The following is a 24,295-nucleotide window of genomic DNA, read 5'->3' on the forward strand; positions in this document are numbered from 1 at the left end:
CAACTGTGCAACTTTAAACTGTGATGTTAAAAATTAGCTTTCAAAGTATTTCTCCACTGGTGGAATCTCCTCAGGGCTCGCTGAGCAGATTCTCTTCAGATGTTAAAGCTGATTGTGTGACGAAATTGAAAGTATTCCTGCAGTGGAGTAAAAGTGCATTAATCAATAGTTTCAGGAATGATGAATAGACTTGGCTCTGCATGATAATCAATAAGATGGGACATTTTAGTCTGACACCGTGAGTGTGCTGCCTGGAATATTGTAGTTTATAGGTAATACTGGTATTGCTTTATGAATTACAATGTCTGAAACAGGAAAACAAATGTATTATAGCACTGGCCTTTCTAACCAGCAAACAGATCATTTTTAATAAACTTAAAGCTACACAAACCAAACAGTTTGAGGATGGAAAGCTGCCATAAAGATGTTATGGAGATCAAATTAGTGGAGCAGGCAATTCTCTGGGACCTGATGTGCTTGATGGTCCTTGGAGCTTTATTGGATCATATTTTAAGAAAGTTTAAACAGATTCTATAACACTGAACTTCTGTATATTCTGTACCCGAACATCACCCCAATTTATGTTTCTTTTTTGTTTTGTCTTTTTATCTGGAAAGGGGACAAATACGCATATAAAATAGTTGTTGCTCTATAATACTTTATAAGAAATCTTTTGCACTATATTGTTATAAGACATTTTCACAGTATCCAACGATTTTCATTTTAGTAGACGCTTGTTCGCACGCTGTTGTGTGCATGTATAAAATGGCTTTGGTGGACAAACAAAAGTTTGCTCATGGTATTGCTCAATTTGGAATCATTTTTACTGCTAAAATAAAGTGGGGCACATAAGAAAAAAGGTAAGAATCGCTGCATTAGAAGCTTTTACTTTCTTCACTTCTCAATTTAGAGAGAAATCGCGTCCACATTCTTTTTAAAGGATTTAATTTTTTCTTTTCACCCGTGTCCATTGACACCTATACTATTCAATTCTCCGACGATGCCTAGCAACAGCTCCCAAATCTCGCGTTGGAATCACATATCTTCCCAGCACATTTTGAACTGCGTAGCGATCGAGTTATCCTACGTTGTGTGTGGGGAAAATAAACATCAACATGGCAGATGTTGAAACGGCTAAAGAGGAACCACAGGAGGAGGAAATTTCTGAATCAGTCAAGTCGGAACCCGACGAGACATCTGAAGAAACACCCAACGGTGTGAAAATGTGAGTTAAAAAGTTGTAATATTGTCTGGTCCTTCTGCGTCGCTGTTAGCTAGCTTAGCTAAAATGGAGTCCTTGAATATTAGCTATTGTTAGCAAAGAATCCTCCAATCTCTTGTAAGAAATATAACGTCGAAGTATATGTGTTCAATTTAAATATAATGTAAGACTTTAAGGTATATATGCATCTCCATAAACTGTGGCCACAATGTTACAAGGCTGGTGCAATGGGGTCATTCTCGGTTAGGTGCTACTCTCCATTGTGTTGTGCTTTCATATTTAGCTAAAGCTAGCGAAACTCTGAAATTCAGCGCTAGTAATCAACAAGCCAGCCTTACTTTAATTAAATTAGTTAGGTTAACCACAAGCAAAATAAGCTGTGCTTTTACTAGTTAGCACCCATTCTAATCTTAATGAAACTGTTCATGGCCATTGCGCTATGCTATGCTAACAAACCTGCGGTTAGCTGCTAATGGCTCCGCGCTGTTGCACAAAAATTATACCGGCTTAATACATTTAAAGTGCTCTATACGCATTAAAGTATCAGTTCATTTAAAATGTGTGCTGCATTTTCATAAGGATTTATAAAATGTCACATTTGGTTAAAATCCTCACTATGTTGGTCTTTAGCGAAATCAGAAGTTGCATGAATACTTTTCTTTTAATTTGTTTATGCATTCATCTACTCACGTAGTTGTCATTTACACGCAAAGAAACCCCAAGTTTGTCTAGCACGTATGCATGCATATTGCTGTTTGTGGGTATGGCTATTTTAGATCATATTATTATTATTATTATTATTATTATTATTATTATTACTTTAGATCCCATATTATATAATTTATTAATATGAGTAGAGTTTTTTGTATGTATAAGGTTAAAAAAGTTATAAATTAAATTTTGTAAAGCAAATCACAAAGGATGAGTCTGCTATTACTCACAAATTTATTAAGGGTAGATTTTTAATTTGATGCCCCAGTGATCTGTGAAAGATGTTTAGAGATGTTGACCTGCACTTCTCTGTATTTTGTAGGGAAGAAGAAGGCAAGCCCCCCAAAGAAAAGCATGATGGTAAAGAGAAATCCTCTGGAGGCAGAAGAGGAGGCCGCTACCATCCCTACAAAGACAAACATGGTGGAGAAAAGAAGGGTGCTCATAGGAACAGAGTGTTCATCAGCAATATCCCGTATGATATGAAGTGGCAGGCAATTAAAGATCTAATGCGTGATAAAGGTAATCTACCCAGTGATGGGTATGGCGTCTTTCCCTCTGCCTCTCTCTTCAGCTGAAAAGAAGATTTTGACCTTTTGTTCTGTTTTGTTACAAGCTTGAACGTTTGCTTCTAACGCCAGCTAATTTGTGTGTAGCTTTTGTGGATATGCTTAGTGCAGATATTAAGGAACCACCATATTGTGATTTAAGGTTATTGGAGTTTTAATTCTTTTATTTATGTATTTATTTTTGGATGGGCACCAATTTAGCTTGGGCTGATATGTATGTGAGGAAAAAGTAGGATTTACGTAGTTACATTGTTACTAGTTTTAATGGATTGTCAGCTCCAAAATGTAACCTCAATCCAGCAAGGAATATTTTGATTGTTGAATGTTTTTGTTGCATCTGCATTAAGTTGAATCTTGCTAGTATCAATGAAAAATATTCCAATGTTTTACTTTATGAAATACAGCGTTCCCAAAAAAGACATTTTGAAAGGTCAAAGGACAGCTTAAACATCTCAACTGCCTTGAATGGAATTTGTTGCTAAACTGATCACGTTGAAGTCTTTTGATTTGAATTTTGAAATTCCCAGGTTTAATATAGCTGTGTTTTTGTTTTTTGCTGTTTTTGTTTTTATTTTTCTGGCCTTGGCCTTTGGGTGTCTCAGTCACTGCCCAGAAAGGCATGGTGTTGTCTGGTGAGATGTTGGTCTGGGCTGGCTGTTGATCAATGGGGACATCTCCATCTGTAGCTGTTTTGCCAAGGCCAGCGGTGATTTGAAGACTTGGTGACTTAAATTCCTTTGTTCTTTTGGTATTTTCCCTTTGTATGTCTCATGTAGTTGGTGAGGTTACATACGTGGAGCTCTTTAAGGATGCTGAAGGAAAGTCAAGGGTAAGTGATGTGGCCAAATTGCTGCACGAGGTTTTAAATGCCCTCAGCAGGCTCTCAATAATGTAGTGCTCTTTTAGGCTCTGATCCTTTGGGTTAAATGAACTGGAGACACTATAGGTTGTGTTTAGAGCCTGAAAGATGGCTAATGATTGATTTTTCATTTGAAAGGGAGATGTCCTGTTGACTTTTGGAAATGTAGCCAATGAACTCATCTAAGAGTATACTTTTGCTTTTGTTGTTGTCATTTCAATTGGTTTAAAAGTTTGTTTGTTTGGCCATTTTCCAAAGGGAAATGCGGGGTTGTGTGATTGGTCTTATTGATTGACCCTCATGTCTCAAAATTTTATTTTACAATTCTGTTATATGGCAAAGCTTTCTGTTTAATGGAACAAAGCAGTTGCAAAAGACCACGTAGTTGTTTTTGTTATGTCTTTATGTTAAATGGCAACAAATGATGCAATAGATTTAAAGATGAACCACACAATTTTTCTCTTAAAGTCACAACTTGTTAATCCTAAACAATGTACTAAATACATTTGTTGTTGCTTTTTTCATCTATCGTGGTAATCAATGTCCAGTTCAAAACCTAAATATTTTCAGGTAAAATAATAGAATGTTTAAATATTACTGACAAATGTGTTTGTTTTTTTTTGTTTGTTTTAACCGCAACCTTTATATATTACTGTTTAGATATTTTTCTTCTTGTAATATCTTTAATTATTAAGAAATGTGATGGATGTTTGTTTTTGTTTTTTTCAGCATTTTTTCTTGTTTGCAGTAAAGTTAAAAACCAGCCGGCTCAAGCCAGCAGGGAAAATATGGCCAACATGCATAAAAAACATATTAAAAACTAGTTGAGATGTTATATTATGTTTTTGTTTGTAATATCTTGTTTTTAACTGTATTTTGTTCCCTCCTTCTGTGACTCCTGAACTCCTGTGATGCCACCTTCGTAGGGGTGTGGGTAAGAAACCCTGTTTTTCTCAAAGAAACAACTTTTTGTTTTTATATGTTGTGCTCGCATTGACCCATGTGGCGTCTCCGTTTGCCTCGTTCAACAGTGTGGTGGAGTTCAAAGATGAGGAGTTTGTGAAGAAGGCAGTATTAACTATGAATAAACATGACCTGAGTGGAAGGCCACTCAACATCAAGGAGGTGAGAATCATAGATTGCAGATTTTATTTAGCTGTTTTTTTTTTTTTTTTTTTTTTTTAAGAAAAGCTGATCTCATGTTGCTATTTTGCTATTTTCTGTTGATTGTGGGCATATGAAACAGTCATAAAAAGATTGTCGTGGTAACCATGATGTAGCATTATTACATTACATATGTTTTTGTTAACATCAGATCTGAAAATATCCAGCGATGTACCACTAAATTAAAATGACACTGTAAAATTTTCTAGTTTTATTTTTTTTTCTTAAATGTTATCATCACAAATTTAGCATTTGTGATAATGTAGAATATTGATTAAATGGTAATGTTTTCTATTTAAGGACCCTGATGGAGAGCATGCCCGCCGTGTGTTGCAACGCATGGGAGGGGGTCAACAGGGAGGCCGTGGGCAGGACATGGGGCCTGGGGTGATGAACCTCCCGCCCTCCATTGCTAACAACCCTAACATCCCACCTGAAGTCATCCATGCACTGGAGGCTGGGCGACTTGGCAACACTGTGTTTGTAGCTAATGTAAGGAAATGTTATTAAACATTAATTACCACTGTGCAATTGTAGACATCTGCCAAGCACACTCGTATACATAGTGAAGGCTTTAAAGTAATTTAATAGCTTGGCACCAGAGATTAGTATTACTAATTAAATATTTGACCAGCTGTGAAATACGTCCACAATCATATGTTTCTACAGGATTTGTGCCAGTCTATTTTAAGCCTGGCAGCCCACCAGAGTTTAATGGAGCTTCATCTGGGTCTGAACATTGTATAATTTAAAAAAACAAAACAAAAAGTTTTTTATGATATGTGTATATGTTGTAGCTACAACTGTTTAGCAAGTAAATCCACTTTCACCATTACAGTTACCGTTAACTGTTTACACACAAACATGTAATTTAGAATTATTGTTGGGGGAGGGCGGTCAACCTGGAGAGAACCCACACAGACACAGAAAGGCTTTAGCTGGCCGGTGAATTCAAACCCCTTTTTTGTTGTGAGGTGACAGTGCTAAACCCTGCAACACTGTTCTACCCCGACCAAAAGAGTTAGTAGACCCCTAAGTAAGCGAAAATAACTAGATAACTACTGACATACAGTAGTATTGTTTTAACCCCTTTCATGTGATATCCATCCACTAATGTTTACTGTTTACCGTAAGCAGTCCACTTTACTTTGTCTTCGTACTGAAAATGGGAAATGAACTCCCCACTGTACCACCGTCACCACCCTCCATAAGAGACGGCTACAAAAGCTGCTGTGCCATCTTTACCACACAGTGTGCACAGTATGGCTGTCACTGATATGGAGGTATAGCAGTTTCCAAATCTGTGTAGTAATCTTTTTTTTTTTTTCCTGTTTATTAAACGCAATGGTGTCTTTCTGTTGTTCAACAGTTGGATTTTAAGGTGGGGTGGAAGAAGTTAAAAGAGGTGTTTAGTATGGCCGGTGTGGTGAAGCGAGCAGATGTAAAGGAAGATAAAGATGGCAAGAGCCGTGGGATGGGAACAGTGACTTTTGAGCAGCCACTGGAAGCTGTGCAGGCCATTTGTATCCTTTATAATTAAGTATTAATTAAAAAAAAGAAACAAAAAGAGAAAAAGAACTTATTCTGTACAATATTTACCACAGCATTCTCCTTGATGTTGATTCCAGCCATGTTTAATGGGCAGATGCTCTTTGACAGGCAGATGCACGTAAAAATGGTACGTGTGTGTTGTTTTTGTTTGTTAAGTTACAATGTGCTTTAAGCTATGCAGAGGATGTGAATATGTAGGCAAAGAAAAATGCTTGGTCTTGCAGGATGAGAAATCTCTACCCGTCGAAGACTTTCGGCAAGTAGAAAAAGCACCTCAGTTACCACGTGAGTTTGCTGTTATTCCCTTATCATAAGCAAAAAACGTAATTTAAAAAAAATAGTTTTATTATCATTAATCAAGTAAACGCGTCTTACCAGAACAGGAAGTGAACAGCTGCATTTTAACAAGATGGTGTGTGAGTGAATAAATAATTTGTTCACCAAAATGGCAGTGCGCCTTTAGTATGTATGAAGTATGTCTTGAGCAGTTCTTGTGGTTGGAGACAATACAGAAGGAATTTTTCTTCTTTGTGTAGGTGGTCTAGGTGGTATTGGCATGGGATTGGGGCCAGGAGGTCAACCCATCAATGCCAACCGCTTGAGTGGTGGAGGCGGCATGAGCGCTATGGGACCTGGAGGTCAGTCACCTTTTGAGATATTAGGTTTAAATTATATTCAGTGCAAAGTGTGTCATATATATGCCGAGTTGCAACAGTTTGTCTTTACAAGCCAATATTTATCCGACAGAATTACATTTCCAGTATCTGATAATCAAATTAGGGTCTCAAGGCAATATTAACGGTGTTCAAGTTAGACTGACATATATGCAACATACCAGTGTCTGTTTTTCTATTAGCCTCGATGTGCAAAGAAATGAAATGATCAGAGCTCTGTCCAGATAATATTTAAGCGCTTTTACGTTGTAAATTTTATGGAATTACATCTGTTTCTTGTAATTCTATGTTCCTTTGTCTTTGCCAGGTATGGATGTATCAGGTTATGGTGGAATGAACAGACTTGGGGGAGGTGAGCTTTTTGCTACCTACGAGTTTCTTTCCTGTTGAATGACCATGGTTACCTGGGTGTTAACAAAGGAGATTTCTTTTTCTCTTCTGCTTTTGATAGGAATGAGTAGTGCAAGTGGAGGCTTTGGAGGCATGGACAGCATGGGCAGTATGGGTGGCTTTGGAGGGAGGGACATGGCACCAGTTGGCAGAATGGGAGGTAAGTCTGTTTTACCCTCAGTGGGCCAAAAATCAGGTTTTCTTGTTTGTTATTGGTAACTAATGTGTCATTTCGTTTTATTGTTGATTGTTTTGTTTCTTTTTTGTTGTATTTTTGGCGTTAAGATATGTACCGATCAGGAATGGGTGGAATGGATCGGGACTTTGGGCACGGTGACATGCCAATGAATCGAGGATTTGGGGATTCTTTTGGAGGAATGGGTAAGTTATACTCTCACTTCAGTGAGGCTGTGAGTTCTACTGCATCGTGGTATAATCGAATTTGCATCAACTTGCACTCTTCTTTAGGTGGAGGCTTTGGAGGAGGCATGGGCAGTGGTGGCATGGGGCACATGGGAACTGGATTAGGCACAGGTTAGGAAAAAAAAATCTTAATACACAGTGTTTCAAATGATTATTTTTATAGCAGTTCTTCAGTAATTAAAGGTACATGAGACTCCACAACAGTACTCTTACTTAAAGTTTGGGCTGCCCCCAAATCATCATTTCCTTCCAGTAGTTAATATATTTAGTCTTTTCCAAGTATGACCCTTTTGGTAAAATGTAACTCTTTTACTTAAATTTAAACAGTGTAAATTGATAAAAATGGAAAAATTAAAAAAAGAAACAAAATTAACAGGATTTCCTGCTATAACATAAGTAACATCTCTCATATCAGGCTTCCTAAAGGATAACATTTGAATAGAGAAACAGAAGCTTAGATCTTTATGGCTGATTACAGCAACCTAATCTCCTGAACTGTCATACACTTAGCAGTGGGTGTGGAAACGTGTGGTCATGGTTGTCACACAGATTAAGAAAGTAGTGTATTAATACGTCTTACTTATTAACCCTTTAAGACCTACCATAGAACCAAGTCCGCCAGAGCTTATATTATATTTTTACATGCTGTGGAGCCATTTTTTGGGAGCATTTCAAGTTGCGATACATCAATACAACCATTATAGCCCAGATTTTAATAATATGTATTCATTAAGTGCATAGTAATTACATAAATTGCAAAAAAGTGCAATAAACTACAAAAAAATTGAAAATCGTTTTTGCTTTTTTAACATATATTTGTAATTAGAGAAATTTAAGAGGCTTATCCCTCAAAACTGTAAATACAAAAAAGTTGCACAAAATATTTTTCCCACCACAGGAAATTTATTTTGAGTGTCTTCATAGTTTTATTTTTGAAAGACACCAATTTTTATACACTGCAGGAAAAACGAAAATAAATATTATACTGCAAATTTGCAAAAAAGCAGCATATGCATCAAAATAAACGATTTCCAACAGTGCAATATGAGTCCTAAGCATCCCAGAAACAACACAGAAAGTCATAAAGTCAAAGATAACTTTTAAAAAGACCAGTACAGGCCCTGAGGCCCTCATGGTAAAAAAGATTACATTTCCGCGAAAATGACGTCACTTCCGGTTTCGGGCAGGTAATGGCGGAAATACAAAAGTTCGCGCTGATGTCTATTCCAACGTAGGAAGTGTTATGAACAGCTGATCGGATCGGCAAAGCGTGTTTCTGGAATATTATGTTTTTGTTGCTGCAAGCGCTTTTTATGCAGTTTTTGCAAAGCTTTATGTGGAAGGAAACCGTGACCTAGGACACGCTGATGGCATAAGATGTAAGTACAACTCCTCCGGTTTCATATGCAAAAAATATTTTTGCGCTAGCTTACGTGGTTGCAGTGCTACCGGGATTTAAAAATAGTTACGCAAAACAGAGCGTGCCCGCTCCGATCGGCTCTAAAGGGTTAAGAGTCACAACAGACTCGGTCACCACACGCATTTTATTTTTGGTAACATAAATAAAGAATAAGATATAACAGTTTTTTTTGTATGAATTAGATTACTCTAAAACAGTGAGGAGTTACAGAAAAATAGAAGAGTTAAATTCTTTCTTTGTGTGTGTCACTCATATTTGTGGAAATGTACCACATTATGGTATTTATGGGACCATAAGGCGCACTGTCGACAAACGGGTCTGTGTTCTTACATAAGGCGACCGCATTAAACGAAACAAAACAGTCAGATAAGTCAAACTTTACTCCACGCATTCCTCTTGCTTCCTCCACTTCCGTACCATTAATTTATTAATGTTGAATTCTCTGGTAGCTGCTCTATAAACACCGGAACAACAGTATATGTTATTCTAGTGTTTTTCTCATTTTTGCTATGTAACTTTGCACTGTCCGCTTTATGCTGTAACAAATTTCCCTTGTGTGGGACTAATAAATGTTATCTTACATTAATGACTAACCTCATATTGTGGCTGGAGTATCTCAGTTGTTCCCCTTCCCTACTGAAGTTTGGTCTGTTTACAGCAATTTTCCATGCGATTGTATTTGTCAAAAAAAACCATCGGGAACTTTTATCAAGTGGAAAAAGGTTAGTGTTCATTCTCCAGGTTCACTGTGTTATGCTTTGGTAAGCTAACATAGCAGTGTCGCTAGCGATCACTAGCACAGCATTATATACCATCTAGCCCAACTTAAGTAATCCTACAAACGTCACTATTGTGCAGTTTTCTCTCTACATTCATGTTGGAAGTGATAGCAGAGCTGTACGTTTTATTTTTGCCCAGAAATCTCTCAGTCAGAACATGCTATATCATGTTTAGGTAACTAGCGAGCTAACTATCTGCTAACTTCTAACTCTGTTAAATTTAATAAATTCTGTTTTCATGGATGCCTGGATGTTAAACTTAATTGTTACACCTGGTAAAGCAGCAACACTGATCATTTTATTAAAGATGAAAGTATTTACACAGTGTTCGTTTGGGACCTGACGCAGACGGAGTTTTGGACCCAGATTACTATGAGCCGTGAGGCTCCTGATTACGGTAGCCATAACGCTCAGACAATCGATCAAGCAGTGCGGCTTCGTAGCTTAGCAAAGTCCTACTAAAACATTTTTTGACTGATTTTTTGAGCGCCGTGTACCACATAAAATTGGTTTGAGGTCAGTAAACACAGCCAGAATTCATAGATAAGGCGCACCAGAGTATAAGGCGCACTGCCGATTTTTGAGAAAATTAAGGGATTTTAAGTGCGCCTTATAGTGCGGAAAATACGGTACTTGGAGAAAAGAGATGCATTTTGAAGACCAAGAAAAAAACAGCAGAGGGCCTGGCTGGCCACAGCAACCCACAGAGAAAATATGCACTTTCTCTGTTTCATGTATGCCAAAAAAACCCACACAAACCTGAAAATCTTTACAGTTACCGTGTAAGATGGAATCTATGATGGAGTTGTCAAGTTTTGGTTGACCAGCCTTATGGTATTTTTCCATTTCATCCCGGGCTTGTTTAAATTATTAGACTGAAAGTATTCAGAACACTGCTGCCTGTACTATAGCAAATGCTATGGTATTTATTTTCCCAGAGATCGACAATTACTTGTTTGTTAGAGACTAAAAAGGGGTATAGTGGTTTGTCAGTAGTTAAAATGTTTTCTTTTCACAAAAGAATGAAGTTTTCCCATTGATTCTTCGTGCAGTGTGGTGACTAATTATTTAAACTGGTACAGAGTCTGCACCCACTGTATAAACAGTGTCATGGCGACATTGGCTTCTGTAATAGCAAGTTTGGAAGTGGAAAATCAATCCTCTTCTGCACTGTTTAGATACACTTCGGTTACATTTTATTAGAATAAGTTAATAAAAATCTATTCATAAAGCGGTGCAAAGTGTTTTTAAAGTCCCAATTCACAGAAATCTGTCATGAGGCTTTGTAGTTCTGCAGCAGTGCAGGAAACTGCAAACATGACCCTGTTAAAACCTAACTGTGCATTAGGTTAAATTGTTTGTGTGCGCTTCTGTGTGTGTGTGTGTGCTCAGGTGGGGGAATGGGAAATATGTCGATGGACCGAATGGGCTCCAGCTTTGACCGTTTGGGAATGTCAGGAATGGACATGAACCGTGGCTTTGGTGGCTATGGAGGCGGGGGGCCGGGCCACATGGGTGGTGGCATGTCGGACAGAGGCTCAGGGTCCAAAGCAGGTTGCCAGATATTTGTGCGAAATGTAAGCAGAGATAAAACCATGTTCATTTATTCTGATTTTCAGAGCTGTTTCATTTGTGGACATCCTTATCTTCCTATACAGTCAGTTGTGATAGTAGTCATAGTGCAAGCACTATAGTATGCTGCCACTCAAAGTTTAAAATGTTAAAGGGGCATTCAAAGGTCCTGGTTTAGCAAACATCACTTGTGTTAGAATTTCTTGTAACCCCCCCATCATTCCTCTTTTGTTTAGATGTGTTCTCAAGACATTTGTGTATCTAAATTTACTGCTTCTTTAATCAGTTCGCTGTGCTAACATGATCAGTTAAACTTTAACGTGATAAACGTTCATTAGATGTCATTAAATATATTGTTGCTGGGCCTTTGATTGGATAGCTGCATAAGCACACAAAGTTATTAATAATATGTGGTGTGCTTCGATGAATCGTTAATTTTTGCTTGGAGGATTTATGATCAGTTCAATGTCATCTTTGACATGTTTGATTCCTGTACAAATAGGGCTGTTCGATATAACGATATATATCGGATGACGATATAAAAACGTCTTATCGTTTCATTTTACGCTATCGTTTATTTCGTGGTGTTGCAAAATAAACGTTTACGGCAATATTTTTTCGTTATTTTGATGGTCACTGTAGTGGCTATATTAATTTCTTAAAGTTCTCACTTTCTCTTATATTTATAACCACACTACAGACAGACAAGCGTTTGTTTTTATGCGTTGTCGTTAGCAACAACGACGGTAAAACCCACCACGTGTCCGCTTGTTTATGTTCCACATAAACATTTCACAATAAAGCTCAAGATCCTGTTGTGACTTTTCAAAATAAACTGAATCACGTGAAAGATGCAGTGTTTACGGCTGAGAAGCAAAAAAGAGCCGTCAGGTGCTAAAAAACAAACAAACCTTAGACTCAAACGTTAGAACAGGTTTTTCTCCGCAGCACGCCGTGTAATAAATACTCACAAAGAAAACAGCGGCCCTTACAACTTATGTCTAAAAATGTATAGTTTCATGCATCAGTTAAAACACTCGACTCCAGGTACGCGACGCCCAGCTGGAAACACTTCACGCAAGTCGAGCTGCCCGAGATTCACAGAATTTAAAGAAAATGTTAAATTTTTGTGATTTATATCGTTATCGGACGATAGATGTCTTAATATCGGGATATGAGATTTTGGTCATATCGCACAGCCCTATGTACAAAGGTCCAGCTGTAAATGTGTTAATGCTGACTAATGTAATGACTGAAGTATATTTTTGTTTTATAGCTGTCCTATGATTTGACATGGCAAAAACTGAAAGACAAGTTCAGTCACTGTGGTAAGTGTTTCGCTTATTATAGACCACTGAATTAATTATTCTCTGTTTAATTCATGAACCACTGGAGCACTTTTGGCATTTCACCACAATTGATCGCTGAAAACAAAGGCCAATATCTAAGATTTAATCAGCACTTTGTTAAAGATTCTGCTTTCAAAATTCAGCCGTTGCTCATTCTTTTCTGCTACAGGTCAGGTAATGTTTGCAGAAATCAAGATGGAGAATGGAAAGTCGAAGGGATGCGGAACGGTGAGATTCGACTCTCCAGAGAGTGCCGAGAAGGCCTGCAGGATGATGAATGGAACCAAGATAAATGGCCGAGAGGTGGACGTCCGTATTGATCGAAACGCCTAGATCCTTTGTAGAAGTGAAGCTAACACGTACACATTCAGTCCCCTTGCCAATGATCTTTTGTTTTGTTTTAAAAACACAATTACTTCATATCTTCACGTGTAAACTGTTTCTTTCTTTCGTCCTTTTGTTTGTTAATGTAAACTACATAGCTATTTTGTTTTATAAACCCTTTTTAATTTGTGAGACAGTTTATTTGACCAAATAAAGTTTGTAATTTTTAAACTTGGTGGTTGTAAATTCTCCTGAGATCAAAGTCTCAAAGTTGTTCTTCATTGTGTAAACTTTTGCTGTAGTTCTGCCCCCACCATCCAAGAACAGTGTTCTACATTGGCAACTTCAAATCTAAAAAATACCACAATAGTCCACAGATGAAACTCAGTATGAGCTTATTTTATAGGAACAAAAATATATTCAAGTATTTAAACCTTCAAGCTTAAAGTTATTATAGTTTAGTATTTTTAGTTAGATCGCGAGTAGGTTTGGGATAATCCTGACAAACTGAGTTACCTGCTGTGGCGACCTGTTAATAAGAATACAGCCAAAAGTAGCTGTTTTGTTTAGATTTGTTTGTTGTTTTTAGTTATATTATGGCACGTGTATGTCGGGGGAATACAATACGGACACCTAACTAGACATCAGTGCTGCAAAAAAAGATGCATAACAGTGTGTCCTCAAGCTGTTAGAAAGATTTCATCAAAGCTACAGATTAAAACGGGATTTTAAACTATTTTTATTTGAATTAGGTTTGCTACAGTTTTGAACAAATTCTTATTTTTGGAAGGTTTTTGTGCTTAGCTTGAGCTAAGCTTTGTTGGGTTTGTTCTGAGGGTAGATTAGTGTCTAAAGTCCACGCAAGCATTGCAAACTTGGTTGTAGAAAAAAAATGCGTGACAGTTTTAGGGAACTGAAGATGAGTGGAAAGTTTTTCTTTCTTTTTTTTTTTTTTTTTTTTTTTTTTTTTTTAAACTATTTATGGCTCTAACCATTCTTTCTCGCTCATAAAAGCTTATCAGAGAAATAAGTCTTTGTTTTAGCTCAACCACCCTCTTAAAAAGGAGGACAAGGCCAGATGAGTTCAGTTTAAATCTTTTATTTCTTATTGGAAATCTGCAGTAAACCCGTGGGAGCAGTAGCTTTTTGTTCATGACCCTTATGTAAGACAGGGAATGTCTTGCAATGTGAAGATGGGCCTTGTGATGATACTGGTCTTGTCTGGATCTTGGTGTACACGCCCAAAAGAATGATCCTAGGAACATTGCCACCTTTGGTAAAATATATTACCAATAGATCATTCACTGAGGTGACCATCACGTATGCGCGCCGTAGCAACTTGGTATTTGTACATTTTTAAAAGCTTAACATTTTTGTTTTGTCTCAGAAAATATGGCTTTAGTCCTGAGAAGGTCAGATCTCAGTCGCTGCACAGCCTTAGGGGATTATTCCCAATAATTCCCAGCTCATACAGGATGGACAGAGTGGCAAAGAGGATGTAGCAGATGAGAGAAACTATTCCCAGCTTCCAGTCCAACTTCCATCCGTTGATGTGCACGGCTACGAAAAGGAAGACAATTGAAAGGAGAAGTGTGCAGGAAATAAAGACCAGTCCGGTGCTGTTGACCTCTACAGGGTTGTTGGTGTCCACAAAGGCAGTTTTGATGAACCAAGGCAAACCCAGGCACAGCATGTCAAACACATTAGAGCCCACAATGTTGGACATGGCCATATCAGCTTTCCCTTAAGAGAGAGAGAAAAAAAGTTTACATTGAAATTTTAAAGAATTCAAAATTCCTGTATTTTGAGTGAACAAGCTGTGGAAGTTTAAATGTACAGCAAGCAGTTGTTCAGGAATTTTAAATGAAGTTAATGAAACTGGAAATTAGTGTTACCTTCTCTGGCCACCATCACACTGGCCACAGTGTCAGGTATACTGGTTCCAGCAGCAAGCAAAGTAAGTCCCATAATAGTATCGGGGATAGCAAGGGTCTCACCTGCATAAACACAATGCCAACACAAAGTCAGATTACCCTACCAATAACTTAAAGATACAATGTTGTGCAAAAATATTGAACTACTACTCATTTTTTTTATGTCTTGCAAGGGAAATAGGTGCAGAGATTAATGGAAATGCAGTATATCAGGCAAAAACAGTACAATTTCTGTCTAACACACCTGACTGAAATGAAGCGCCTAACCCATGACAGAGCCTCCTCTATGTTTAACAGATGGCTGTGGAGACTTTTCTCCCCGTTTTCCAGCCTTAAGAATAGCTTCTTGACATTCTCAACTAAAGAGATACCACTTCTGTAGTCAAGTCAGTGAAAAATGTGAACAAATTATGTTTTGCGACAGGCTGCTAGTAACAAAGTGCCTAAAGATACAAATTAACATTGGTTCTCTGCGAAGTCGTCTGTAATGTGTAGACACAACACTGGTTCTTCCCTTAGGTTGGGTACTTTTTTTGTTTGAATGACTCATACGTCAGGGTTAAGTTGCTCAACAGAAATATTCCCTTGTTAAGGGTCAGGTAGAAGCGCTGAAAATGACTGAAAAAGCAGCTAAGGAAAACCTTCGACCTGAAGAAAACTGAAGGAACTATTTCTCAAGAACCAAAGCTAAATATCAAGAAATGAGGGGTGGCTCAAAAGTACATAGTACTGTGGATCTTCCATAAAAATGTGAAATCCTATTATCAAGTTAAATAAACAGCACATCTGCTCCTTCTCTTTTTGAAAATTAAGTCCATTATTAGACATCCAGAATCCACATTCATCATAGGAAAATAAATAAATTTCAGGCAAAGTGATCCAGAAAATAACTCACCAATATTAATCACCACCTTAAATGAATCCTTGCAATCCTGCCTGTGAACTGTGACTGGGTTCTCTGTACTGTCCAATTCAGTGCAGAGCCTACATGCCTGGTATTTCCTAAGACTCAACTTTCCCTGCATGTGAGCCTTTCTGAGAACTATTGGATAATAATCTCATTATACATTAAGTAGACCTGCCACTGTCACATGATAATATTGCCTTTTTACCCTGAATGTGGATCCGTTTTATAGTTCATTCTTTTGTAGATGGAAGGTGGAGGGGTTCTTGAAGCCCTGCATACACCCAGTCCTCATGTGACTGTGTTTCCCTAGGGGTGAGCCCCCTGTTAATTGCTGTGGCCGGTTAGGCACAAGGCCCACTTGAGCTACAATAGACCCCCTCTGAACCTGCCTAGACAATGGCATCCCAGGAATTAACCAGCAGACCAACATGTGACTGTACTCTGCAAATCCAACATTTTTCTCACAAGTTTCAACACTTGTGATCTGCCGTGGCTCAGTGGGTGATGAGCTAATTTACACCTGCAGCTAATCTGCAAAAGTTTAATGAAAACTACAGAATTTTATTACAGACTTCAGAGTTAAAACAGCCATCTTACCAACTACAGTGACCATCCACACCAGCACATATGTAAAAGCTGAGATCCAGACTGCTGACATGAGGAAAGTGATCACGAACCACTGCTTCCAGAACCTTCTCCTGCAGTCAGGGATGGTGAGGAAAAGCAGAGTGATGATGGGCAGGGACAGTACCCACAGAATCCGTTTCATGTCGCTCTCCGGGACGGCAAAGACACTTTTATGCTCTGCTGGTATGAGAGAATATACATCATACATCTCTCCTAGATCAAACACGAAGGCGAATGACTCAAAGTGGTGTTGAAGGAAAGCAGTTTTACTGTGCCACTAAGACGTGCGGCTTACCTTCAGGGATCTCATTGAGTCCGTGTAGGCTGAGGGACAGGTGAGAGTATCCTGACTCATCGTGGAAGATCCCACTGTCTGTTCTGGAGCGACTGTGGACTCGCAAACTGGTGTCGTCATTCCAACCCAGCAGACGCTGTGTCTCAATCTTTTCACACGAACCTGACCCCAGACACGTGCAGCAAGGGCTCAGCTTCCTCAGGACAAACTCACTGATGCGAAGGTCAAAGCACAGAACCACAATGTAAACGCCGTAGACCAGCAGGAGACAGGCAGCATCATACCTGTCAACAAATTACACAGTTTGAGCATTAATAGTTCATTGACATACTGTAAATGAAAAATATTGTAAATAAAACATACAATGCTGTGAAAAAGCATTTGTCCCCTTCCTGAGTTTTTAGTTTTTTTTGCATATTTGTCAGACTTATATGTTTCAGAACATAAACAGATTTTAATATTAGACAAAGATAACCTGAGTAAATACAAAATGCACTTTTCAATTATTATGTCAATGTAAGTAATAGCAGTGATGAACCATGGTGAGAGCCATTATCCACAAATGGAGAAAACATGGAACAGTGGTGAACCTTCACCAGAGTGACCAGCCTACCAAAAATACTTCAAGAGTTCTTCGATGACTCACCCAGGAGGTCACAAAAGAACCCAGATCACCATCTAAAAAATGGCAGGTCTCACTTCCCTCAATTAAGGTCAGAAAACATACTTTTCAGTGGCTTTTGTACCACTGGATTATTTCAACATATTTTCCATGTTTAATTCTCCAAATTGTTGTTGCTTTTTTTTTAGCCATGGATATAGTTATGACAGTACCATAAAAAACAAAAAGAAAAAACAAACCTGTAAATACCTGCACTGTACAAATTGTTTTGTGATCTCTTTTAATTTGTTTTTCTCTACATCACAAGAGGCAATAAAACGCTGTAAATGACTTTGTATCTTGTTACCACTCTTTGGGTTATAAAATAGAGTCTCTTATAAAAGGACAAAGTCTTTTACAACCCAAATTCAACCTCTGTTTGTATGTGGTGAAAGGTCTTAAGATGATTCATGTAATGATGAGTCAGTACAAACAAATACACTCACCAGTAAACTTTGTTATCTGAAATAATCCCAATGACAGCAGCAACACTGATCCCATATGCCAGGCAATCCCTGAATAGTGGCCAACAGGTGAGACGCCCAGCCTGATAAAGCGAACAAAAATAAGAGGTTTAAGGCTCATAAAACACAACGATCCTTCTGTTTTGGCTGAGCAAAAGTGCAACTGCTACACACAAGTAGTTAGCAGAGGTGTAATGTTTGTCTGTATCTTATGTGTTATCGTGTCAGAATGTACCATAGAGGCTAAAAGTCCACAGGCGCCACAGATTCCTAGCAGGTTGTAGACAGCCGATCCCACAATGGTGCTGACCCCAATGTCCCCTTTTGTCACAAACACACCTGACAGTAAAGAACACATTTTAGCTTTGAAGCCAGGAGCAATGAGGAAGCATGACAGGGAAAAGAAATAAAGAGCTGAAAGTTAAAATAGCCTAGTTCAAGGACACTTTTCCTTTTTGTTCCCATGTAGTAAAGTCACTGTGTCAGACTGGGGAACACCACAAGGACACAGATGATCATACTGGGGTTATCATGTCATGATTAGGTTTTTACTTAGTTTGTGATTACCTAGGAAGGCTGTGACTAGTTCAGGTGCAGAACTTCCAGCTGCCATAAACGTGGCTCCTGCTACGTCCTGTGACAATCCCAGACCTGAGAGAGGTCCAAAATAACACACACACACAAAATATAATGCACAGTTTTGTTCAACAATAGCACAATCCCTCCTCAAATGGCCCATTAAAAACAGATTGATATATTTATTTTAAGGATTGGTCTGTGATATTACATTTTATATCCGCCCACTGTGGGCTTGTTTAGTCAGTCAATTGATTTCATGGTTTGATCGTCTATTAAAAAAGGATATGGTTCTTTTGAATAAAATATACTTAGGTGTTGGAGGGATAGGTGCATAAAGTTGAAAACTTTCACAATGTTTGTAGACTTTGCAAAGACCAAACTACTAGTTTACATTAACTATACCAAAGGATTAACTGACTAACAGCTTTATTTATTACTTAAAATGTTCAGTAAGTTAAATATTTCCTCACACTGTATGTGTAGATTTGGCTCCCACCTTGTAAATGAAGAAATTGTGTTAGAATCTGTTGTTATAAATCCCGATTACTCTGATAATCACACAGTGCAAAAATACAATGAGAACATCCACCCAAGCCTACACCTACACCTTACACGCAGATGTTCTATTGGAAACGTGTGTGTTATGTAGAACTTACGTTCACTGATTACTTCTAATGATGGCAGAAAGTAATCGTCGCAGACTATAGAGACAGCCAAAAGCATGTAGAAAATAAGCATAAAATAAATGACGAGCCCTCCGTCCTTCCTCTCCTGCACTGTGAAGAAGCCTTCAGGAAACTCGGAGGACTGTGGCGGGATGCATTCTGTCTCATTCTCTGAAACAGCAGAAACAACACGCACACGCATTCAAATCAAGGCTGTTATAGTAAACTAATGCAAAAATAAGGGAGAAAAAATATTTTAGAACATTTTAGTAAAGTGAACTAAAATCTAATTGTACAGAAAAGTTTCAGTCTGGCCATTTTGGTCGAATACGTCAGTACAGAAAGCCTGAGGGAGATTATCTTTATGGAGACTGGGATGAGGATGAATCAGTCGCCTCCAGTAACGGTTGTGTGATAATACCTATTTTCAACTTCTTAAATCTAGCCCCTGACAAATACACGCCAGAATATTATCAAATAAAAGACGAAAGCACCGACTCTAATAACGACTCTTAACAACTCATACACACAAACTGTCACCCCAAGAAGCCAGCAAGTTGCTAGAGCGCTCTGCCAAGATGGTTAGATCTCTTTTCATGCCAGTTACACGGTCTTTCATGCCGATAACACACGACAATTAGTAGAGCAAACATTGCCACAGTTGCTATGCCACATGATTACGCACACATTATTACCGTGACATAACTCATGACACACTGAACAGATTGTCACTATGAAACAAAACTCCCCCAGATTATTGTGGCAGCTCTAAAATGTTACAAAGTAACCCAAAAATCCCGCACGCACTTGTTTCAGATATGCTTACCCACGGCCCGACGCACCCTGACAGAGTGACTTTCCTGTGCTGTTTTTGCTGTTAGTGAAAGGAGACTGACCGTGCAATACAAAAATATTACAAATCCCAGAAAGTAAGGTATAAAATCTTTTCTCTTCTTTTTCTGCACAGCTACAGCAGTACCCATGGTCATTTTAAAATTAAATAAAACAAAAAAATAAATACGAAATTAGCGATTAATCCAAGGACGCATGTGTGTCTTTACAAGCTTGTAGAAATGTACTAAGGACTAAAATTGGTTGTGAGCGTTGCATCTAACACTACATATGGCTGCAAGCTGCAAAGAGAGATTATTGGGAGGGGGGACATTTTAAAGTCTGGTGCTACTAAGAATGGGGGATCACGAGTTGCGAGTCATTCCAGTCAGTTTGAACACAATCCAGCCTGAGGCGCAGCAGGGGTGAAATCCAGATTTCTTTAAACACAGTTTTAATGCAGCTTTACAAGTGGAAATGTAATGTTTTCTTGATTAAATACACATTTATGCAACACACTTGCTGAATTTGGAGACGATCATCTTCACGTCAAACAGTGGCACTGTGCGTACATGCAGGCCACTCAACTAGGCCTTTGCGCATATCTGACTCGTGATTGTAGACAGAACATAACCATAAACAGGATTTAGTGTAGTTTTAGTTACACCGTAGACTGATACCCATACTCCTCACATGTGAGGGAAAAAAAGGGGGTGTGAATATGTGGAGGGACGGGGTGCCAGGGCTTGTTTGGACATGCCCCAAAGTTTCCCCCGGAGCCACAGAGCGTCAGTCAGGAGTGCTCTCTGTGTGGATCGCCTTCGTGCTCCAAAGACATGAAATGAATGGATATTAAAACGATGGATAGTTTATCCTGAGTCCAAAAAAGATGATTTGAAAAAAGGTGAGTCAATTCAATTACTGGTTTTCTGAGAGGCTGCTCTGTGTCTATTGCACGTATTTCATTAAGCAGAAGATTTAACATTATGAATTTATATTATGAAAGCAACTTTAAGGTTGACAAATGCTTAAATCATCAGTCTGGCATTTCTGTTGCACCAGTGAGCAGTGCACACTAGCCGAATGAAGCTGAACTTGCTTGTTTTGTTGTGCTAATTGTGATGAATGATGCTGAGCCTAGCTGTGAGTTAATGGCGCCCCTGTGTGGCATTGACTGGGTTTGTGGTTTGCTGGTCATCTTGTGTAGACTGATAAGGGCCTAGCCTGGAAGTCATGCAACAAAGAAATAATGCAATGTTAAAAAAAAAAACCCTAAAACAACACAAAAACCAACACAGGTATTCTGGTAAATAGACGGTATGCTTGGAGATATTTTTTAAAATACTTGCTCTTAAAGGTTTTTTTTTTTAATGTTTATTTACAAGATTTTAACTTAAAATTACATAAAATCAAATAAAAAACAATGACATCCAAGCGCAGAAAGTAAGACAAAAACCAAAAAACCAGAACAGGAAAACAATAAAAGAAAAGGAAAAAAATAAGGCAATATACAAACATGCAATCCTCTCTCATAGCCAAACCCTAAACAAGGGAGGAGATGGTGATTTCCAGGCTCTAAGAATAGCTACAATAGCTTTTAGCTACAATCATGTCAAACATTAAGGGTTTCTGAAGAGGACGTCTAAGTGCCAGTGAGGTTAGGGAGCAGCCTAGCACTGCAAGTATACAATCCGGCTTTAATTTTAAGTCATAAATCCGGTTATACATATTAAATATCTCTGCCCAAAAAAGTCTAGGGCAAGACCAGAAAAGGTGGGCAATGGTTCCTTCCATTGCTTTGCATTTTATGACACAATGAGGAAATAGATGGAAAAATGCTGCCTAGCTTTATTTTAGAGAAATGCAAACGATGAAGGACTTTGAACTGCCTAAGTTGTAATCTGGCATTAACAGAGCATTCTTTAATCTTCTTCAACCCATTGGCCCACAAAGTGTCCGATATGTCTACTTCCATGTCCTTAACGCAAGCATCCTTGGTGAGGTTTGTAGGTGGTTTAAGTGTAAAAAGTGTAGTAAACTGGCTGATTAGGTGTTTGGGATTTCAATCAAATAATCATAGAAGTCTCTATGAGCAGGTGGCTGATCCAGATGGGAGAAAGAGTGTTTAACAAAATTCCTGATTTGTAAGTATCGAAATAAACGAGTGGAGGGAAGCATAAATTTTGATTGCAACTGAGCAAATGAAGCAAAACAATTGTCGATGTAGACGTCCTTAATAGTGCGGAGACCTAATTCTGACCAATGATTACACACAGGGTCCATCACGCCAGGTAAAAAAGAAAGGTTTGGCGTTATGGGGCAAAAATGGATAGGTATGGCACAAAGCACCCCTAACTTGCTTTAGGATCTGAAGAGAATTGAGCTAGGACAAAATCTTTGCTAAAAAATTTTGGTAGGTATGTTTGGCAGGAAGGACCACAGCCCTTCTGAACAGCAGGAACAGCTGAAACACTGTTCCAGAAAACCCACGTTCTGGTATTCCAAGCCCAATAATATTGCCTGAAAACTGGGAGGCCAAGTCTGCCCTCAGAGGGTTTCTGCAAGTGTGCCATTGAAATTCTATGGTGTTTATTTGCCCAGATGAAAGACATAATGATAGAGTCAATAGTTTAAAAATGATGATGTGGGAAAGATGGGTATGTTTTGGAAGAGATGAATAAATTTAGGAAGTACCACCATTTTTTTTAAGTTTTATTTTTTTTATCATTTCATTTACACTCATAGACCACACCTGTTCAACAGCTCCTTAAAGCAAATATCTAATCAACCAATCACACGACAGTTACTACTGAAGTTCAAGCTGAGCATCAGAACAGGCAAGAAAGGTGATTTAAGTGACTTTGAACATGGCATGGTTGTTGGTGCCAGACTTGCTGAACTAAGTATTTCAGAAACTGCTGATCTACTGGGATTTTCCCACACAGCCATCCCTAGTGTGCAGCATTTCTCTGGGAGAAAATCCCTTGTTGGTGTCAGAGGTCATAGGAGAATGGCCAGACTCCTTTCAGCTGATAGGAAGGCAACAGTAACTTAGGTAACTGCTTATTACAACCAAAAGAGGAGAGCAGCTCTGAGCATGCAACATGTCAAACCTTGAAATACAGGAGCTACAGCTACAGAAGACCACACCGGGTCTTGTCAGCCAAGAACAGGAAACTGAGTTTACACTTAACACAGAATCGCCAAAATGCTCCAAGAGAAGATTTGAAAAATATTGCCTGGCTTGTAAAGTCTCAATTTCTGCTGACACAGCTGAATGCTAGGGTCAGCATATAGCATAAAAAACCTGAAAGCGTGCATCCATCCAGCCTTGTATCAGCGGTTCAGGCTGATAGTGGTGTAATAAAAACTGAGTGTCATTAAAACACCTCAACCTAGCTGTTGATGACCATAGCCATCCCTTTACGACCGCAGTGACAGCATGTTCATTGCTGTCAAATGGCCTCCACAGTCACCAGATCTCAATACAGTAGAGCACCTTTGAGATGTGGTGGCACATGAAGCCAGCCAACATATCTGCAGCAACTGTGTGATGCAGTCATGTCAATATGGACCAAAATCTCTGAGACATTTTTCCAGCACCTTGTTAAATATGCTACGAAGAATTACAATAGTTCTGGAGGCAAAAGGAGGTCCAACTCAGTGCCAGCAAAGTGTACCTAATAAAGTGGTTGATAAGTATCTATCTCTTTTAATGACTCTGTTCATTTATTGGAATAACAACTTAGTACTGTTTAATCTTTTATTATTAAATTAACCTTTTAGGAGTGAATTAGTACAAATTCATTTCGCCCGTACTGCTTCCATTAATTTCTTTACAATTTAATTTTTTTTTATTCTTTTAATTTTTTTTAAGTAAGTGAGTTTAAGTTCATCATCAAACTAACACCACTGAATACTGTTGAAATCACTATTCTTTTTTGGATTAAAATATAAGCAAATGCACACATGTGTCCAGTGCTGACAGTTTGCACGTCTGTCTGACTCACCTAGCTTGGTGGAGGTTTGTCTTTTCCTTTGACCACACCACTAACCAGCCAGCAGATGCCAGTATTAGATCAGAAAGTCTCAGGATACCTTTAGAATCTAACACCAAACTTCACCTGTACAGAGGAATGTCTGTTTTTATTAACTTGAACAAGACATGAGGTCTTTTTTTGGAGTGCGTGTTCATAACTTGACAGGGTAATATTTCTGGAATCTAAGGGTCAGAGCAGAACCATTGTTCCTGTTATCAGAAGCTGTGACTTCTAGCTGTGCTAAAATGAAATATCTCACAGTCTTTTATTTACAGAGCTAGCCCC

General features: G+C 38.5%; 2 protein-coding genes across 3 annotated transcripts; one reads left to right on the forward strand and one right to left on the reverse strand.

Annotated features, from left to right (window-relative positions):
- The first annotated feature begins 1,010 nt into the window (after positions 1-1,010).
- Positions 1,011-13,238, forward strand: myef2 (myelin expression factor 2). Its single transcript, XM_040045515.1, has 17 exons — positions 1,011-1,225; positions 2,256-2,455; positions 3,279-3,331; positions 4,288-4,295; positions 4,393-4,486; positions 4,826-5,017; positions 5,895-6,048; positions 6,154-6,203; positions 6,301-6,361; positions 6,613-6,714; positions 7,058-7,102; positions 7,202-7,300; positions 7,426-7,521; positions 7,609-7,674; positions 11,155-11,339; positions 12,611-12,662; positions 12,853-13,238. The coding sequence occupies exons 1-17, from the start codon at positions 1,116-1,118 to the stop codon at positions 13,014-13,016; spliced, it is 1,731 nt and encodes a 576-aa protein (XP_039901449.1). The 5' UTR covers positions 1,011-1,115; the 3' UTR covers positions 13,017-13,238.
- Positions 13,239-14,090: 852 nt separating this feature from the next.
- Positions 14,091-20,289, reverse strand: slc24a5 (solute carrier family 24 member 5). 2 transcript variants are annotated; one of them, XM_040045518.1, is made up of 9 exons: positions 19,966-20,289; positions 19,131-19,310; positions 18,463-18,546; positions 18,131-18,234; positions 17,878-17,978; positions 16,771-17,054; positions 16,446-16,652; positions 14,903-15,004; positions 14,091-14,750 (listed from the first exon to the last, which is right to left on the reverse strand). In XM_040045518.1, exons 1-9 carry the CDS (start codon positions 20,126-20,128, stop codon positions 14,428-14,430), a joined length of 1,548 nt encoding a protein of 515 aa, XP_039901452.1. In that variant the 5' UTR covers positions 20,129-20,289; the 3' UTR covers positions 14,091-14,427. The 2 variants fall into 2 exon arrangements, with proteins under 2 accessions (XP_039901452.1, XP_039901451.1); XM_040045517.1 differs by having other exon boundaries at positions 16,446-16,655.
- Between the last annotated feature and the right edge of the window lie 4,006 nt (positions 20,290-24,295).

Source organism: Simochromis diagramma, unplaced genomic scaffold, assembly GCF_900408965.1.
Source record: "Simochromis diagramma unplaced genomic scaffold, fSimDia1.1 OVJJ01000079.1, whole genome shotgun sequence".
NCBI classification, from domain to species: Eukaryota; Metazoa; Chordata; class Actinopteri; order Cichliformes; family Cichlidae; genus Simochromis; species Simochromis diagramma.

Bases quoted from the DNA above. Each gene is read 5' to 3' on its own strand.
- myef2 (XM_040045515.1), top strand. From the start codon at position 1,116: ATGGCAGATGTTGAAACGGCTAAAGAGGAACCACAGGAGGAGGAAATT. The intron at 7,522-7,608 runs GTAAGTTATACT...ACTCTTCTTTAG, and splicing joins GGATTCTTTTGGAGGAATGG to GTGGAGGCTTTGGAGGAGGC. The intron at 7,675-11,154 runs GTTAGGAAAAAA...GTGTGTGCTCAG, and splicing joins GGGAACTGGATTAGGCACAG to GTGGGGGAATGGGAAATATG.
- slc24a5 (XM_040045517.1), bottom strand. From the start codon at position 20,128: ATGACCATGGGTACTGCTGTAGCTGTGCAGAAAAAGAAGAGAAAAGAT. The intron at 18,547-19,130 runs GTAAGTTCTACA...GACCTCTCTCAG, and splicing joins ATTAGAAGTAATCAGTGAAC to GTCTGGGATTGTCACAGGAC. The intron at 18,235-18,462 runs GTAATCACAAAC...CTTTACTGTCAG, and splicing joins ACTAGTCACAGCCTTCCTAG to GTGTGTTTGTGACAAAAGGG.